At 32.5% G+C, this 18,218-nt stretch overlaps 3 protein-coding genes across 8 annotated transcripts in view; 2 read left to right on the top strand and 1 right to left on the bottom strand.

The window, feature by feature from the left end:
* Positions 1 to 134: 134 nt before the first annotated feature.
* Positions 135 to 1,603, bottom strand: LOC145934504 (centrosomal protein 20). Its single transcript, XM_083034974.1, has 3 exons — positions 1,256 to 1,603; positions 686 to 895; positions 135 to 549 (listed from the first exon to the last, which is right to left on the bottom strand). The coding sequence occupies exons 1-3, from the start codon at positions 1,281 to 1,283 to the stop codon at positions 413 to 415; spliced, it is 375 nt and encodes a 124-aa protein (XP_082891100.1). The 5' UTR covers positions 1,284 to 1,603; the 3' UTR covers positions 135 to 412.
* Positions 1,604 to 1,659: 56 nt separating this feature from the next.
* Positions 1,660 to 9,274, top strand: LOC145934503 (popeye domain-containing protein 3). 5 transcript variants are annotated; one of them, XR_014425047.1, is made up of 11 exons: positions 1,661 to 1,926; positions 2,020 to 2,205; positions 2,823 to 2,938; positions 3,305 to 3,566; positions 3,671 to 4,038; positions 4,893 to 5,050; positions 5,183 to 5,285; positions 5,444 to 5,584; positions 5,801 to 5,966; positions 6,699 to 6,968; positions 7,395 to 9,274. XR_014425047.1 is itself a non-coding variant. In XM_083034973.1 (9 exons), the coding sequence occupies exons 3-9, from the start codon at positions 3,344 to 3,346 to the stop codon at positions 7,460 to 7,462; spliced, it is 1,227 nt and encodes a 408-aa protein (XP_082891099.1). In that variant the 5' UTR covers positions 1,660 to 1,926; positions 2,823 to 3,002; positions 3,305 to 3,343; the 3' UTR covers positions 7,463 to 9,274. The 5 variants fall into 5 exon arrangements, 1 of the variants encoding a protein (XP_082891099.1); XR_014425046.1 differs by having other exon boundaries at positions 2,823 to 3,002; XR_014425045.1 differs by lacking the exon at positions 2,020 to 2,205.
* Positions 9,275 to 10,652: 1,378 nt separating this feature from the next.
* Positions 10,653 to 18,218, top strand: part of Pio (zona pellucida domain-containing protein piopio) — a 53,089-nt gene continuing 45,523 nt past the window's right edge. Inside the window, exons 1-2 of one of the 2 annotated variants that reach the window (XM_083034320.1) lie at positions 10,653 to 10,820; positions 15,200 to 15,237. In XM_083034320.1, the coding sequence (XP_082890446.1) occupies positions 10,757 to 10,820; positions 15,200 to 15,237 (102 nt within the window). In that variant the 5' untranslated portion in view covers positions 10,653 to 10,756. Of the gene's footprint in view, positions 11,730 to 15,199; positions 15,238 to 18,218 lie in introns of both variants that reach the window. The other variant, XM_083034321.1, reaches the window with a different exon arrangement.

Genomic DNA, 18,218 nt, shown 5'->3' with positions numbered 1-18,218 from the left:
TTGTACTTTCATAATCTAATGTCAATATGTAAGAAAAGTCACGAAATAAAATAATAAAATTCTTTTAACACTTTCTTTATCTCATCAAAACAATACTGCATACACAATCTTATATCTTATTCGTTGTGTTTATTATATATTATAATTTTGTTGTAATATATATTTCGAGGATATAATTTTGATATTATATATACTGAAAATTAAACTTAATACATTGGTTCTTTATATATTTTTTTTTTATTGTAATGAATATCATGATTTGTATCATTTCAGTTTGTGTATATATGTTTATATATATATAATATATATAAAAAGACATATCTAAGTGATTTATGTAACATATATCTGAAATAAATAAATAGCATTAAAAATCGCGATTGAATATTGAATAATTTATGGGTGGAATTTATAGTTAGGTATTTTTCAAATTAGTAAATGTTTGCACAAGACCACACAACAGTGGTAAGTTCCTGCTTTTCTCATTGTCTTTTACTCCTAGACCCTGTGCAAGAAGCGTACGATCCAAGGAATGCTTTGGGAGATCACATTCTGAAATAACAATTTTTTTGAATTAGTACTTGCAAAATTGTAATAAAAATGTATTATTTTATATTTAATACGATTTCTATTGCTATTCTTTATATGATACATATAGCTACATTATATTCTGTAAAGCAATGTGTACCTGCGATAAATACAGTGGAGCTATATTTGTATCCCATCCAATCCAAATATTCTCTAACAAGTTCATTGAGGAATATAATATCATGAGTAGGCTTAACAATATTTGATTTATTCTCTTTACTGGAGCAATCTAGCAGCTTTATCACTTCTGTACGCATTTCTGCCTTTATACGATCCAGGTCTCCATCAGCCTTTAGCGATTCCCTTACAGCTGCAAATTTAAAATGCAAACAATATATTTCTTTTGTATTTAATAAGTATGCAATTGATGTTGATGAGTGTTTCTAATCAGATTACATAAGACAATTAGATACATGTGTCAAGAAAGTGAATGAAACATCTGTTAGTATATATCATGTAGTTTTGAATAAAGACAATAAGAAGTAAGAGATGCAATGAAAATGGGCGAAAAAAATATTTTCTCTCGTGGCGTAATATATATATATATATACTATATAAAGAAAGAAAAGAGAGAGAGAGAGAGGGAGAAATTGAAGGTTACTTGTCAAATATGCCACAATCCTTGATTTCGATTAACATTTATATATGCAATATTTATGTAACTATGTACCATTTACTAAATCCTTCTCCGTCGCCATTTCACGCTTGTATTTCACTCAGGATCTTTCTGCGAAAGATCCGAAATAATAAATGTTCAGATGTGGTTAGAGATGTAAATTAAAATAAATACCGCCTCTGTGATTCAAAATTTCTGCCGGAAATTCTGGGTCGCGTTCGAAGATTCGCTCGTACCGAACGAAGCAGCGTTCGATGGACCAATCAAAAGGAAGGGATCCCTCGCTCCTGTCATCCTGATTGGTCGATCGAAGACCACTTTGCTCCGCACGAACGAATTTCCGAACACACTCAACCTAATTTCCGACGCCTTCGTTCGCCCCTCCATCGCCATCGCCAACATCCACCTTCACGCCTCTTCTCCTCCTCGCTCCATCCGGCCGATCGGAAATTCATAACGTCGCGCGCTCCGCGCCAGTCTGACGTTTCCCGTTACGATCGAGCGGACGAGAGATCGCGGCCGATCCAAGCAATTTCAATTCATTTCCCCGATCAACTTAGCGCGCGCGCTCTTCCTCGTCCCTTGATTTTACGGCGAACCCCAGGGTCAGCAGCGACGACGAGTCTCTTCCTTGGACGACGACGACGACGACGACGACACCGTCACCGTTCGCCCTTTCATCTGTATGCCTCGCGTACGCCCCCACCGTCACCGATTTTCCATGAGTGAGTTATTTATTGATTTCAAAAGGGACGTGCTTTCTTAAATAATACGAGCCTGTCTCCGATTATTTTTTTTTCTTGTTTTTTCGACGAAAGAGCTCGCGAGGACGAAGAACGAACGAGACGTCCCGTGCCGGGACACGCATCGCGATATATGTAATTTTCGTGCAACGGCGTCTCGCGGATCGAAACTCGCGTGCGTTTTTTTTTCGCACGCACGCGGTGGATTACTTGGAAACGAGAGAGTATCTCCTTCCTGGAGTAGAGATTGTGTGTAAAATGGTAGGTCGAAGAATACGCTTATATGTATATATATATACATGGATCACGTATATTCTGCTGCTTCGAGCGAAACAGGAAATGGGATCGTGGAAATTGGATTAAATTAAATTGTCTGCGTGTTCCCCGGTAATTTAAATTGCATTCGAGTTCTTATATGAGAATGAGCACCAATATACTCCTTTTGTCTTTTGTGATACTATGATATGTGGAATATTTGACAATGAGAAGTGTTTTATCTTTTATCTTGTTCGCAGATGTTTTAATTTCGAGATATCAATATTTTTTAAGATATACGATAAATTAGATTGTGCTGCGAGTCAAGACTTGAGGATATTAGTGAATAAAATTGTATTTTTTAAGTTAACTTAACATATCTCTTATATTTCTTATATACTGATAATTTCTGTGTTGAAAACAATCTTGTTCTTTCTAATGTACGATCTTATCTAATTTTTATTATTCAAATATTGATAAAGATATATAACAGAAAAAGATAATTACTGATTGTAAGATTGTAAGATATGATATAGTTCATACTCTTTTGAAATACGCATATATACATATATATAATACATAGTCATGTATATTGATTAAGTATCTATTTGTTTGAATTACAGATGTTAATATTGTCTTCCTAGAGCGACTGGTAATGCAAATATTCTTCCTTGATCTGAAGTCTGCAAGATGGTTCTCGTCATCCAGTTCCAATTTTAGCTGAGAGTAATATAAAAATGTGAGCAGTGACTGCATATTCACAAATGGCACAGAGCATTCACTTTTCCATCATTTATGAATAAGTATGAAATGCAATTGTTATTAGTAATTTAATTGCATTTAACTTGCATTTTAATAAAAATTATACCACTGTAAATATATGATATTGAGAAGATTATCATATATGTAAAATTAAAATAACATATATCCTCTAATATGCATTATTAATTTTTTATAGCAAGTGCAATATTATACTAAATGGAAAAGTATTTAATAATTTGAGAAAATATAATTCCGATTTGATTTGCAATGATTAAAATGAATATATTTTGTTAATACTTAATAATATAATCTATAATCAATATGTAAATGAATTTGCTTGTAGAGCGAAACGAAATCGGTCCAGCTTGGTGGTAATGCGGGGATGTGGATCTGCTTCGACCCAACAGAAAGCCGAGTAGGCTGGGGTACTTCCATTTCGTTCGTCGTGCTTCTATACTGGACCTCCATTACCATCGATGCCAGTCTAACGAATGCAGCAGCGTCCAATGTCCCACGTAGTACCGTCACGTCAGAGGTATCACTACCAGCGTCGGCACACCACGATAACGACGAATGCAGGAATGTGACCACTGATAATAGAGAGGGTACATTTGACAATTCACCATTTGCAATTAACCCGAAGGATGATTTTCGGGTTGCGACGATAACTTCATCGGAAATGCATCGTGTTACTCTCATGTCTGTGCAGGTACTGGACTGTCAGTGGTCAGCCATGGATCCGGTTATCCTCATTCGCCGATAGTGCCTCCAACCTTTCTGTACGGAGCTCTTACCTGCCAACCCTATCAAGGAATTTACGTGAACCACATCTACTTTCAACTCGCAAATGCCTTCTTCCTATTGTCACACCTTGCACCAAGCGGCATACATGGTGTGCTCTATTTAAGGTGCACTCTACTCGTGGGCTGTGCCTTTCTTGCTTTGTGGGGCTGGACAATAGCTTGTTGGCTGGACGCTGCTCTCTGGAATGCTCTCTTTGTTGCCATCAACTTCGTCCATGTATGCACGCTTCTTTACAAGCTCAGGCCTATCAAGTTTACAAGGGAAATCGAAGAGGTAAGTGAAGAGCAAGTAGAAGACGATGATTTGAAGAGTAACGTGTCAATATCTGATCTTAAAGATATTAGATTCTTTTAAGGTCTAAAAGCATTTATGCTCAATTTTTTTTATTTTGTATAATCTATCTTGTTTCTTTTAGAGATATTAGAGGAATGAATTTGTAGACAGTATTATATATTTATAGTTTTCATAAATTTATAAATAATTTGCATGTTTATTTATTTCTTTTTATTTATAGATATTCTATAATATTCTTGTTCAATACTAATGTATGTTTTAATAATATTAATAATTTGTAAGATTGATACAAAAAAGATCAGATATAAAATAATTTATATTTTGAAATGTAACATATAGCATTAAATATATGGAGAAATATTTTCATTTATTTATATTCTTTAGAATATTATATATTATATATCTTAAATAGATACTAGGAACTTGAAAAGTAGTTAGCCATACACGATGATTTCTGTGTAATTTGCTTCTTGTCTGGCTGCAGCATTTGTATCATACACAATGATTTCTTATTTATTTATTTTCGCACTATTGTTACAAATACATTATTACGAATTACATATATTCTATTTAGCGCCTGTCAAAATCAATTTGTGTGTTATGAAATTTAGTGGCTGAGATCAACTGCTATCAATTCTGTTTTGAATGTGGTAGAATCTTTTTAAACAATAAGCAAACACCAATAACGACAATAATACTAGTAATATATTAACAAGACGGTCTAATAATGCAGTTGAAATCTCGCTCTCAATATATTAATATATTAATTTATTTTCATGTTTAAAACAAGCAGGATTAATAAAAATATTTCACAGTCATCTTCTTTTACATAGGTATACATTGCAGTGTTCCAGCCATTACGAGTTTCTCGTCATCAATTCAAAAAAGTATTAAATTGTATGAAGGTCATTCGCCAGTTGAAGTATCAAGAGGTTTACGCACAAGAAAAAGTGACCAAAGTCGATTCTTTATCGTTGGTGCTGTCGGGAAAGTAAGAATGCATCTTATTTAAGTTCTTTAGATTTAGATATATATATATATATATATATATATATATATATATATCAAAAAGAGTTATTTTAAATTTAGTTATTAACAATATATTTTTATTCTCATTATTCAGACTAGTTGTCTCACAAAGTGGGAGAGCATTGCATATTGTCTTCCCACATCAGTTCCTGGATTCTCCAGAATGGTTTGGTGTTTCGACAGACGAATATTTCCAGGTAAATTTGTTATCAGGCACATTTGTTATCATGCAATTTATTATCGATATGTGTTTCATATCAACGAGTTTTTTTATTGCACAATTCAATGCTTATCAAATATTTTCAATAGACGTCGATATAAATACTTAAAGTGCACATTACATATATTTACTTAGGTGTCAATAACAGCTATGGAAGAATCAAGGATATTATTATGGCATAGGGACAAACTAAAGTTAAGCATAATTAGCGATCAATTCCTGCAGGCAGTGTTTGATCACATTTTGGGCAGAGATGTAGTTAAGAAGTTGATGCAGGTACAGTTTTATTATTATATATTCAACTAAAATATTAAATTTACATAGAATTATATTAATTATTAAAGATGTTTAAAAAAGCTATAAAAAGCTCAAATATTTTTTGCTTTACGAAAATTATTAAGAATTATTAAGTAAATTATTTTGTTAAAAAGATTTGTTAATAAAAAATTCAAATATATATATATATATATATGCTATATTTATTTGCATTAGGTCAGTGAAACAATGGCTGCTAGCAATCATCAGCAGCAAAATGGACAGATAATTGGTCTGGGTGGAATCGGAGCCTTAGAAAATGATGCTGATACAAAACTTTTTGTTGTAAAAAAGACTGGTGACAGTCAAGGCATTACTGCTCTCATTAGTCGTCAACTTCAAGGTATGTATTTATTTTTATGTATCGATTTCTATTTTCGCTATTATCAAAGATTTCAACCAAAAATGTGTATGATAAATTGTCTTTTCTTATGGTATTACTTTGAACTTTGCCTTTATCAATATTTTTTAATATATTGTGGCACTATTTTTCTCCTAAAAAAGAAACTGTATTTATACTCTGTATATTCTTTATTAATTTAAATCAGCAATCTATCTTTTTCTTACATATTCTTAGCAAAATGCACATTCTCTATAGAACTCAAGCATGTGCATGCGTGCATCTAATGTTTTAATTCATCTGTAATGTTATTCTTTATGTTCAATATTGATTTCTATAATAAATATAATTTTGTTCATTATATATTTTTTCTTTTTTAATTTTGATGATGTTGCTAAAATTTGCACCATCAATATAGTGACTATTTATAATATAAAAAAATATATTGATTAAAGTCCAATAAATACAAAATAATTTTAAAAAATTATTAACTAAAAAAACAGCCATTTTTATTTTAATTTTATATTTAATCTTTATAAAATATCATATTTCAAAGTAATACAATTTCTTGTTATCGAGTTAACATAATATTAATATATATTGTTATATATAATATATATAATATATATAATATATAATATATGTATTGATTAATATATATTGTAGATTCTCATATTTATTTATATGCACCTTTTTTATAATTTTGCATCAACTTTGATTTTGCTTCAAAAATAGAAGAGAGAATGCCGCTACTGTACACGAGCCAAGAAGTATTGAATAATACCTTACACCATACAAACCCTCTACGTGTACCATCCTATGCATTTCCTTCACATCCAATATCGTATAATGTTCAAACTTCACTGTAATATCCTTGCCTACCAATTGTGCAATCTAGCACAAAATCGTATATGCTGTACATGTTCCTGCAATGGATGCGTGTATATTATACAAATGTCAAAGAGTAACATCATTTAATGTTCTTCCTGGATATTATACTAAAAGGTGAGTTTTCTATACTTTCAAAAATTATTGTGCATAATAAATCTAAATATGCGAAAAAAGCAGTGTTTATAAAATGGACATATTAAATACTGAAATGGCGTTTTTAAAAACATATTTAATCTTGAAAATTCATAGTAGTAATGTAAAGAGAAAAAGAAGAATTATATATTAAATTCTTGCATGCTATATCTTTTAATTTCTTTGTACATTTTTAACTGACAAAAATATAATAAAGACATATTTATTTCTATCTATATAATATCGATCTTAAAAAATAATGTACAATTACTACAATTTCTTTTAATAAGGAAAAAACAACTGTTATATAATATATATCTCGAACAAGTCTATTTTCAAATATGCTTTGATTATAGTGAAAAATATATTGTAAAATTGTTTAAAAAAAAATGTATTATTAATTTACAGCGGCAGGAGATCCAAATGCTTGGAGATTGGGAAGAATCGAAGAGACTGATCACGAAACACCTGTTTGATGGAAGGATTGTTAAATCAATGTCATCCTCGACAGTCAATATAAAGTAACACCGGTGTTTTTACATAATGCGATTACAACAAGCTGATATTCATCGTGACTAGAAAAATGGCATGTTGAACTGTGCATAGAACAATTGAACATTCTCTTGCCAATTAATAATTTTCCCAATGACTAGTCAACTGTATGCGATAATAAGAGAAAATTCCATCGTTTTGTAGCATATAATAATGAATTCCAGTCTAGTTTATAAACCAACTAACAATAAGTTTATGCTTCCAGTATATTTGTTGGGTATGCTTGAGCATATTGAATTTTTAAAAGAATGGGGCTATATTTATAATTTACTTTAGTAAAATTGGAATGTATTCTGTGATGGATGAATAATGGATTAAGACTTTATAAGTATGCAGGTGTGTAATGAAATGAGGGTGACACGTTTCGCAGCGGCGTAACTTCTGTCAATGTGAGATCTGTGATGTCGCGGAGGGATTTGATAAAAGTTAGGGAGAGGCCTAAAGAAACTTCTTTCCCATTCCCAGAAATAGTGCCTTTTTACTTACACTTCCTTTCTTAATGTTTCCATGGAGAAGATATGTACAATATTATGATATGCGCGTCATATAACTTATATATATATGACTTATAATATATTTATCCAATGTATCTAGTAGAGTTGTCCAAATATCGCTGTATTACATGTTTGAAGGTCCATGTTGTGATACTGTTAAGCAACCGGTGTTGACATGAGTCAAAGAAGCACACGAAGTTACGCCATCATTAACACGTTGGATGTTAAAGTGCGATATGTAAGAACATTGTTGCGAAATTTATATCGTTAACATTGCTGCTAGAGACGCCGAATTGCGTGTAATTTTCGATATTTAACGGAAAAGATTATTACAAGTTGCTATACAGAGTAACATTGTGATCATAAACATAGTGCGTTCATTCAGATGTTGATTATTATTGTTATATTTGTTTGCGATTAATGCGTGTAATAACGATTATTCTATACATTTTTTCATGAATTAGTGAAAGTAAATATTTTAACATTTAAAGTATGTATCGCAAGCATAAAACAAATCCAAGGTAAATACTTTTTAAAAAAGTCAATAACGATCGAGAGAAAATAGAATCACAGTAATCGCGGGATAAGATAAAACTTAGAAGAAAAGTCTCGAGTTTACGATTAAATTTCAATAGTCAAATACATATTATCGAAGAAATAATTTTTTTGGAAACAACTTTGTTCAATCTTTGGAAATATCGCATTAAAACATTAGAAAGTTGCTAAACAAAACAATATTATATCCAATTAAGATTGTAATACTTTAAGAAGACTTTTTATATGTAAGATCATAATTCTGCTATTTCGGGTATCGCCGATAATTTATCGCACGACGTAATAATTATTCTCTATTATGACACACATATCCATAATGATATTTTGAACACTGAGTATATCATTTTACGTAGCAAAATACTGAAGTATAGGAATGCCTTTTGATATATATAAGTGTGGAATCCAGGACCATAAAATTTAACACCTTTTACATATATGATCCGTATATACAGAGAAACAAGTTCATGTTACTTTCGATGTGAATGTGTGAATTATATGTTACTGAATATTTGTTGTTTATCGTATCTTATTGTTGTTATGATTATTTTTGTACATGGAATTGTTTTCTAGTATTATAGTTAGGGATATAAAAAGAATGGCTGATGAATTGGAGAAAATTTGAATCACATTGGATACAATAAGAATGAATATAAAGTGGCAACACGAATAAAGAAAGTTAGTTTTAGAGATAGAAGTGACATTTTTATGTCCTTTATCCTCCATTCTTTTTTTGATCTTTTATATTAATATTCATCACGTCAAACATTTAGCGTCATTATATCAAACTATATATAAAACAAATAACATGAATCTTTATATATTATCTATAAAAATATTATATTTATATATTATCTATAAATCTTTATATATTATTCAACATTTATAGTTATTTATATCGATCTGCACTCTCGAAAGATATGGGGTATCTGACAAAGTGCAAATTGATATATATATAAAACTATAAAAGGGATAATAAGATATAAAATAATGTTTTTTTTTTTTTTAAATAAATTTTTAGTCTATTTTTCTTGAATTTATACCGAAAATATGAACAGTTCTTTCTGTAACAATTATTATAACTATATATTTTATCAAAATTTCGAGGTGTTTGAAACAAAGATTTAAAATTCTTTAATATCAAAAAAGCCTGTTAAATTCTTCTGGGCTTTAATTATTATTTAATTATTTTTTTCTATATCGTGAGGGAGATTTTAAAAAGTACAATTGTACCAACATCTTTTGGCATAAAGATAAAATAAAATCGAAAGAAGTCATCGCGCCCATATGATACCAATTTAGACGATGACGTAAACTCGTTCCATCTTGCTTCCTCTCTCGCCTACATCGCTTTCGCGTACGTTCTTTTATATTCTCTTCGATCTTGCAGCATCTTTTCGCGCTCGTAGCTGCGTGACGTCCGTTAATCGAAAAAGAGAAGTACGCGATCTTTTCCCCTCTTTTTTTTCTATTATACCTATCATGCTCTATCTTTGTCTAATTACGACCTTTACATATCGCGAGTGCAGCTCTTTTATCCTTTTCCGCGTCTTTTTTCTCGTCTTCTTTCACGCATTCTTTTTATTTTCATCTCTATCCCACACGATATATTATCTCTCTTCTTTTTTTTCCTAGAAAAGCGACTTTAATGCCAAATTCTTTATGTTTCATTGTCTATTCGCTCTCATTCTTCAATCGTGCTATTTCTCTTTTCTTTAAAAAAAAATCATAATTATCGTCATTGCTTTTTCCCTCTTTTATTTATTTATTTTATTTTGTTATGTATTTCTTTATTGGTAATTTTATATACTCTCTCTTTTTGGCAAGTATCTCGCGCGGTTAGATCATTCTTCTCTGTCTAATTCAAAAGTTTCTATTTCTCTCTCTTACTCTCGCATGCGCAGTTAAATCGTTCGTCCTTCCCTCTCCCTCCCACTTTGGCGCGCGGGGGCGCGAAGAGTGGCGCCACGAACCGAACGTTCTCAACGTTCAGTCTCGGCTCTCGCGTTGATCGTGGCGGACGTTCCTTCCGTCTCGTACTCTTTCCCCGCGCTCGATCGGTCTCGATGGGTCTCGATGGAGACCCGCGGACCCAGTAAGTGCAGTGCAGTGTCAAAATAAGAGGACAAGAGCGGAAAAAACGACTCGAGGGATCAACAATGGACGAGAGACATGTACTCGCGACGTAACGAACAGCAACGACTCGATCGAGATAGAGAGTATTCCGACATCACGAGTAAGCAACATCTTACACGTATATTCATCTATTCATTAAACGCATCGTTCGATTCTCTGTGACATTAAAAAGCCACGACGGAAAGCATCTTGGCGCGATCGGCCGCGAGAGTGAAAAACGACTCTGAAAAATTCCAACGAATTCGGGAGATATCTAAACACGCGAAAAAGTCGTTATTTCAAAAAAGAAAAGAATCACGGTATTAAAGCGCCCCCCAACGAACCGCATGTATTGGCAGTACTATAAATCATACGCGTATATGTTCATTCATATGTGACGTATTAGCAGCCAGTTCAAACGGAACACAGCTTTAGAAAGGCGCGTCGTTCGTGTAATCGATACAGCTGATCGAGAGGAAGGAGTCGCGTTCAAGTATCGGCTTGTCGACATCGATCTTACGCGAAAAGTGATCATCGAAAGTTACGTGAGTCGCGTTAATAAAGTGCACACGTGAGAATTGCTGAAGAAAGCCGTTCGCGATCGGCCTTGTATAAATTCATGAAAGGCGCGAGGGAGACGCGAAATATTACAAAATTGCCAAGAGAGAGAGAGAGAGGAAGAAAGTGAGACTGAGAGAAAGGAGCGGAGAAGAGCAGAAGCAAGGTTAGGAATTCTTTTGGGATGCCGACGTACAGGAGGTGGATCTTGTGGCCGGCGAGGACGCGTTTTCGACACTTCTCTAAACCGCCGACGATCCATCGCAGCTGATCGTCAGATTATTTACGATCGACCTGGCCGATTGATCGCGTTATCGCGCAACTTTCTTCCGGTGATTTGCGCCTCGACGCTTGTATCTCGTTTGGCGGACGTGCGAGAGAAAGAGAAGAATTTCGCTATCGCTCTCGGTGTCGTAACGCAGCACGAGTAACCTGGAATTTATTCTCGGGAGATTCGGAAAAGGAGCAGCAGGTGAGAGACTTGTTTATCGTAATTGCCATTATATCACAACTTCCGGAAATCTAGAATTATATTTTCTTTAAATACGCTCGGCTAGCGTTTCTAATTTTAGAACATCTTTTTTTAATGTCTTTTTAATGAAATTTTTTTCTATTATATTATTATTTCTCTATTATATAAGTTGCACAAAATAATTTTTGTGTTCTGGTATATATTAGCAAATTATAATACACTCTGTGGTACAAATATTATGCTTGCACGCTCGTTCGATTCGTCCCATTTTATAATTATACAAATTTAAAAATAATAATAAAAACAAGATAACGAAATTAATTCACCATTTATGGATGTTAAGTATTTCTGCAAATCATTGTTATTATATCATAGATTCACAATTATATAGGTGTTAGACACTACATATTCTCAATTTTATCAAGTCATTTAAACATCTAAATTGCAAAAAAATAGCATCATTTTTTCGTATAAAAAAAGTTTTGCACGGTTGCATTAGCGGACATTCAAGGACGCGCCTGCTGTTTTAATTAAAGCGGTTTTAAAAAAATGTATAAATATACACATCTACTGTTAAATAAATTAAAAAATAAAATCAATATTACTTGTATTTTTCCGTCAATTTATTGATATTTAAATTAATCGAATATTTGACAATTTGATTTAAAAATTGCATTTCTATTACATGTCTGAAAATATAATTTTGCGAAATTTTTGACAGTATATATTTATTATAGATAAATGAGTGTACAAATGAGAAACGCGTGATAATAATTGTCGGATGTAATAATGTCAACTTAATAGTCGCTTTAATAATGATTGTTATGCAACGGAAATGAGTCCAAGGCTTCGGCTGTTCGTTGAATTCATCGATACATCACGTTGTAGGCGAGCTTTAACCAAATATGCAACTATCAAGGTTCGAATTGTCCGTACTGCGAAGCCAAGTGGGTTAAATAAACATTTCGAAGTCAGTCGTTATTATGGATATAGAAAGAATAATTTTTTCAGAGTGGGTTTACGTGCAACAAAGTGTTGCAAAAATGACAATGATTTATCTTTCGAATTAATCTACAGTTTATGATGCCGAGATTTAAAATTAATAGTTAATTATTACGAATCTTTATACAATTAAACGCATGCAAAGAAGATACGTTAAAATCATCTGAACTTTTACACGCTTCTTATATACAGGCATTGCAATCTCCAGTGATTTCAACGCTTTCAGTATACGTATTATACTACTATTACACGAATTAATTACTTAATTTATACTGACTTTGAATTGTATTATTATAAAGATTTCAGATTATTAATATTAATTATTTTCTGCTCATATAATCGTATTACTTAGCTAATATTAGCTAATATTTATTCAGTATTTATTACCTCGAATTATAAAGGATGTAAATAATGGATAGAAAGACACGCTATGCTAAAATGTTAAGGATAATTCGCGTCCTCTATAATGAAGAACATAATGAAGAACCGCGCTATTTTCTCCAATTTTCTAATCGAGAGAGAGGATTTCCAGGCGTGGGACTCTTCCCACGTAAATACCGCTCGTTATATTGTCCTTGAATTTTTCGATTATCCATCGTAGCTCCCCCGCATACTCGAATCGAAACCTTAAATCACCTGCGTGACAGCTGTTTCCGCCGTCGAAATATTCATATTCACTACTCAAATCACTCGACCTTGCCGGCCAGCATACCAATAAATCTGTATAAAAAAATTAAAGAATTTTATGTTAATCTTATGCTAGTAAAAGATATAAGATAGATTATTTTTTAAAATATATTTTAAATAATATATTTTCTTAATTATTATTATGTAATTATTAATTTTTATTAGTTTAATAATTGTTTTTCCTTTTTTCTATACTAGTAATAATTTATTATCACTATACATTCATTATAAATATATGTATTTATTCGATCTTTTTATTTTTCTCAGAAGACACTTTGTGTTTTCTAAAAGAGAGAATCTTTTCACCCTCGAGTGCAACGAGCATCGCGAAGGACACGTCCCTGGCCGCGATCGCGAATCTGATCACAATGTTTCCTCCGTTTCATAAAAAAAGGAAACCACGTCGTCGCGCAGGGATGTCGATCTCATAAATCACGGAGCATGTCGCGAGATATAACATCCGCTAGAGCCAGAGTTGAAAAGGGCTCGCGATAATAGCGATCATAGCCGACCATGGTGGTCCGGTGGTGGTCGAGGTCAATATTTTTCATCGCCACCGCCTATCCGCGGTGTTCTAAAAAGTGAACGTTGCATCGTGCATCGCCACCTCCGCCTTCGCGAACAAACGTGTCGCGCTTTCTCGGCAAGCAAACGCCTGCATCGACTGCATCCGAACGCGCGAACGGGCCCCGCTATATACTAACCCACCTGAAAACGTTTACCTGTCTCGTCATTGAGAGAAAGAGAGAGGTCGGTCTTAACCCTCAGTCGGGGTGACATCACGAAGCATCGCGATCTTTGTTCTTTTCTTTATTTTTTTTTCTTTTTTTTTGCAACCGCAGACCGCTTCGAACTGCGATTTGTGGAATGGAATGAGAGAATGAGGCGGACCTTTGTTGTACCCCGTGTCGATTTATAGTAGAGGATGCTAGGGCAACTGTTCTCTTCTCTCTCGTGGGCCCCTTCTATAGATTAGATGAAATTAACATAGGGAATGTCAGACACAACTCTCTAAAAGCGAGCTCAAGGTCGGATAAGGAGAGTAAGATAGTGATAGGAAAAGAATAAACCGGGTGTGAAGCGAAAGTGATCCAGTCGTTATGTCTTAAAGTGTTAGACAAATATACTTATTACACTCCTTTCTAATAACATGTAATATAATAATGAAAAAGTGTTCATTAATCGTAAAACAATTTTTTTTTTATAAAATCTATTAAACTTTTTCTGTAATTATACTAACTATATTTCTATTATATAAGATGAGCCAAAATTTATAGTACAATTGACAAGAAAATGATTTGTTATGAGAAATTAAAAGCTGAGAGAAAAAGTAGAATAAAAATTTTTTATATGAGGTTTTATTATCGAGAAAAATAATTTAAAAAATTTAAAGATTGAAATTGAATTATATTTACGCTTTTTTAAACTTGAATGATTTCTAATATTGTGTATGGTATACCATGATTTTTGGATTATCTTGCTTAATTATATAGACATGTAATAGATTCTTTATGAAGTAAATAGTAATTTTTTTAATTTAATATTTTTAAAATATATTTTTTAAAAAGGGAAGTCGAATTACTTCGATAAATTTATTAACTAAAGGAATTACTGCCGTTGATGATAAAAGAATATATTTCGGATAAGCGTGCAAGTATGATAAGAAATGCGAATTTTTGAATTATTGCCTATATTTCATGACGTAGATGATGTTTGCACAGTCGATCGTATTCTCACAGTCTTCGACCCAGTTATTAATAAGACTTTCTCTTTTATTTTAGCCATGGACTGGAGGAAGGTCACATTGGTATTTTTATTGGTGAGTAAATACAAAAAAACATCCCTTTTTCTGCGCATAAAAAGTTTATCTTAAATGTAAGAGGCTTAGATATAATTCTAATTATATCTAAGCTTAAGCAAATCGATTCTTATGCTTCTTGCGAAATGCAAATTAAAATACGCCGAAATATTTATATTATAGAATTATTGGTATTTTGGAATTTTTATACGAAAATATCATAGAGAAAACATTTGGTTAAATGTACATTATCTTTTCTTTTCTATTACGTAATCCTATTTATGTAAATAATATATATTCTCTATTTATACTATTTTATATATTTGATTTAATCTAAGAATATTATCAAATTTTTCATCCTTTTTTTCTCTCGTAGAAAATCTGCAATTTGCTTGCATAATAAATGACTCATCTTAAATTGCTTAATTCACGCCTAAATTATTCTAAATCCACCTGCGTGCAATTCGCATGAAGCAAAGGTGACATAATTCTTAATAACGACAGCAACACGTAAAAAGAAAGTATGCAATCGAAATGTTATTTCTATATCATTGTACGATTGTTCTATTATTGATAGTTTTATTTAAAGAAATTGATTAATCGGTTCTACATCCTTGCACTCGATTTTACATTCTAAAAGTCGGAGGACAAACAAAACGGATGATATATAATTATGAAAATACGTGATCTGGAAATTCACTATCGTTTCGGATGGCATGGATTAATGATGCCGCAATATATACACATACTTTCTCTTGTGCGTGCTGCGTCGCATACGTCGTGTTGGTATGTGATGCATTATGTAATCTCCTTTGTTGGCATACAACACATCCCAGAGAAGTATTTGCAACTGTTAATAAACTAAAAACTAAACAGCTGCGATTCTAATATTCATATTCTAATATTCAAATCAATGCGTTCGTCAGTAAAAATTTGACAATTTTTTCGAGAAAGCGGCTCGACGACTTTCATTTTCAAATACATAGAAATATGGGTGTGAAATTTTCTCTAATTATGCGTGGACTTTCGATTTTTTGAATCTTTAACGGAGAAATATGTCGAGCTGATATTTGAGTCTGTATTTTCACATCTTAATGTCGCTGTCGAAAGTTTTTTAATTATAGTACACTGATTGACAGTACAATTGCAAGGTAATAATTTTCTGTGTAGAGCAATATGATTTTATTCCCCTAAGTATTTGTCAACCAGTATCAAATATGAAAGTAGAAAATGTTTAGAATAAAATGAGAATAAATTATATACTTTTTCTGACTAATGGATATCTTGCAGATTAGCGAATAAATAATTTACTCATTATTATATAATTATTTATATAATAAATAGTTTATATACGCGTTATTAAAATGTTTAAGAAACTTGAATTTTTTACTTATACAATTAAAGTTAATTGACTAATTAAAACTCGCAATGCAGTGCATATTAACTTTGAAGCAAGAATTATATATATGGCATTGAAACACAATGTAAACAAAAAGTATAGCAGGTATTTAAGTATGATGATATTTCGCGGTGGTTTCGGAGAATGTTATGTCACTATTCCGACAATAGTCGTGGGATCGTTCTCTTGATAGAGGTTGATTTAAAATCGTTAACCCATTCAAGAGACGGCAATCCCGGCGTTATGTAACATATAATAATTGACAATTACGTTAAACTTGGCGTTTACGCGGCTTAGAAGGTCTCTAATACGACAGGATCTTTAAAACATGCGTCGGATGGAATAGAACATAAGTAAGCACTTCCGCTGATTGTTCTCAAATTTTTTCATTGTTAACACGGATTATTTTGCATATAAAATACGAAAAAAATTCCAAAATTTTAGTCGTCACAGTTAAAATATTTCAATGTATGATCCGTGCTCTATTTACGAAATGTCATAAGAACTTACGTCACAAGAACTTATATATTCAATGCCGTATAAATAACTTTAATGTTTGCAAATGTTTCTCGTGAGTGAAAGTATTTTGTGAAATAGAATTCAAGCTTCTTTTTTTTATTGGCGAAGCGTGAACGAGAAAGATGTGACGGGTTCGCATGTCGAGTTTTATCGGAATATTTCATGCATATAAGAAGGAAAGACAATCCGTTCGGAACTACCACGCCCACTTTTACTTCGTGTTCTTTAAAATATCGGTTCGAGATCTTAGAGAGCCTGGAGCTGGTACGTTTCCATAAACGTTTCACTCTACGAGAGTCGGGAAAAGGCTGTCGATAACCGGAAGAAAGTATGATATTAAATGTGCCCTTTTCGTAACGTTATGCGGTTTTTCATTTTTTTTTTTTTTTTTTTTTTTTTATTATAACAAAAATTCCATTAATAAATTTTTTGCAAACAACGTATTGCGATTTTAATATGTGTATTACATCAATTAATTTTTTTAAAAATAGATTTTTTATTGAAAGGGAAAAGTTACAAATATTTCTAAATACTTTCTTTAAAAGAATCAGAGACTATCTTTTCCGCACCAGCTCTTCGTGTATAATATTCTTCAAATGATTCGAACCATGAATATAATAGGCAAAGAGAGATACTTCTATAGCACACATTCTATTCAAGTGATGAGTCAATCGGAAAAATCAATAGAGACGTAAATGCTGACAAAAAGAAAAAGTAAAAAATGTCGTCTGTCAAATACACTTTCTCTCTTCCTCTGTACACGTTATATAAACATCACTGACAGTTCATACGTGACATCACCGTACAAATTTATTCATCCGTTTATAGAAGAACACAAATTAAGATTCGCGAATTGAATTATGAATTTAATTAGAAATCGATAGAATCGCGTGGTACATTTCATCGGCCGATGTATGTAGGTTTCGCGTGGGTGCGCGTTTAAAGTTCGGAAGTCATCGCAATTGAACTGGGCGCGATCTCCTCGCCCACGCGAGACGACAAACTCCTGGAGGTCTTTCTCCATCGAGGGAGCCTCGTGTCGGCGAAACGCTCGTCCGCGCTAAATACTTAAACGCTCTCCTAT

The sequence above is a fragment of the Prenolepis imparis genome, unplaced genomic scaffold (assembly GCF_030444845.1).
Source record: "Prenolepis imparis isolate NDT839.2.m4 unplaced genomic scaffold, iyPreImpa1.0 SCAF_3, whole genome shotgun sequence".
Lineage (NCBI taxonomy): Eukaryota > Metazoa > Arthropoda > Insecta > Hymenoptera > Formicidae > Prenolepis > Prenolepis imparis.
The sequence above is the reverse complement of the archived record's forward strand: the minus strand, read 5'-3'. Positions and strand labels throughout refer to the sequence as shown.

Bases quoted from the DNA above. Each gene is read 5' to 3' on its own strand.
- LOC145934504 (XM_083034974.1), bottom strand. From the start codon at position 1,283: ATGGCGACGGAGAAGGATTTAGTAAATG. The intron at 896-1,255 runs GTACATAGTTAC...TTAAATTTGCAG, and splicing joins GGAGAAGGATTTAGTAAATG to CTGTAAGGGAATCGCTAAAG. The intron at 550-685 runs GTACACATTGCT...TTGTTATTTCAG, and splicing joins CTCCACTGTATTTATCGCAG to AATGTGATCTCCCAAAGCAT.
- LOC145934503 (XM_083034973.1), top strand. From the start codon at position 3,344: ATGTGGATCTGCTTCGACCCAACAGAAAGCCGAGTAGGCTGGGGTACT. The intron at 3,567-3,670 runs GTACATTTGACA...ATGTCTGTGCAG, and splicing joins GACCACTGATAATAGAGAGG to GTACTGGACTGTCAGTGGTC. The intron at 4,039-4,892 runs GTAAGTGAAGAG...TCTTTTACATAG, and splicing joins TTACAAGGGAAATCGAAGAG to GTATACATTGCAGTGTTCCA.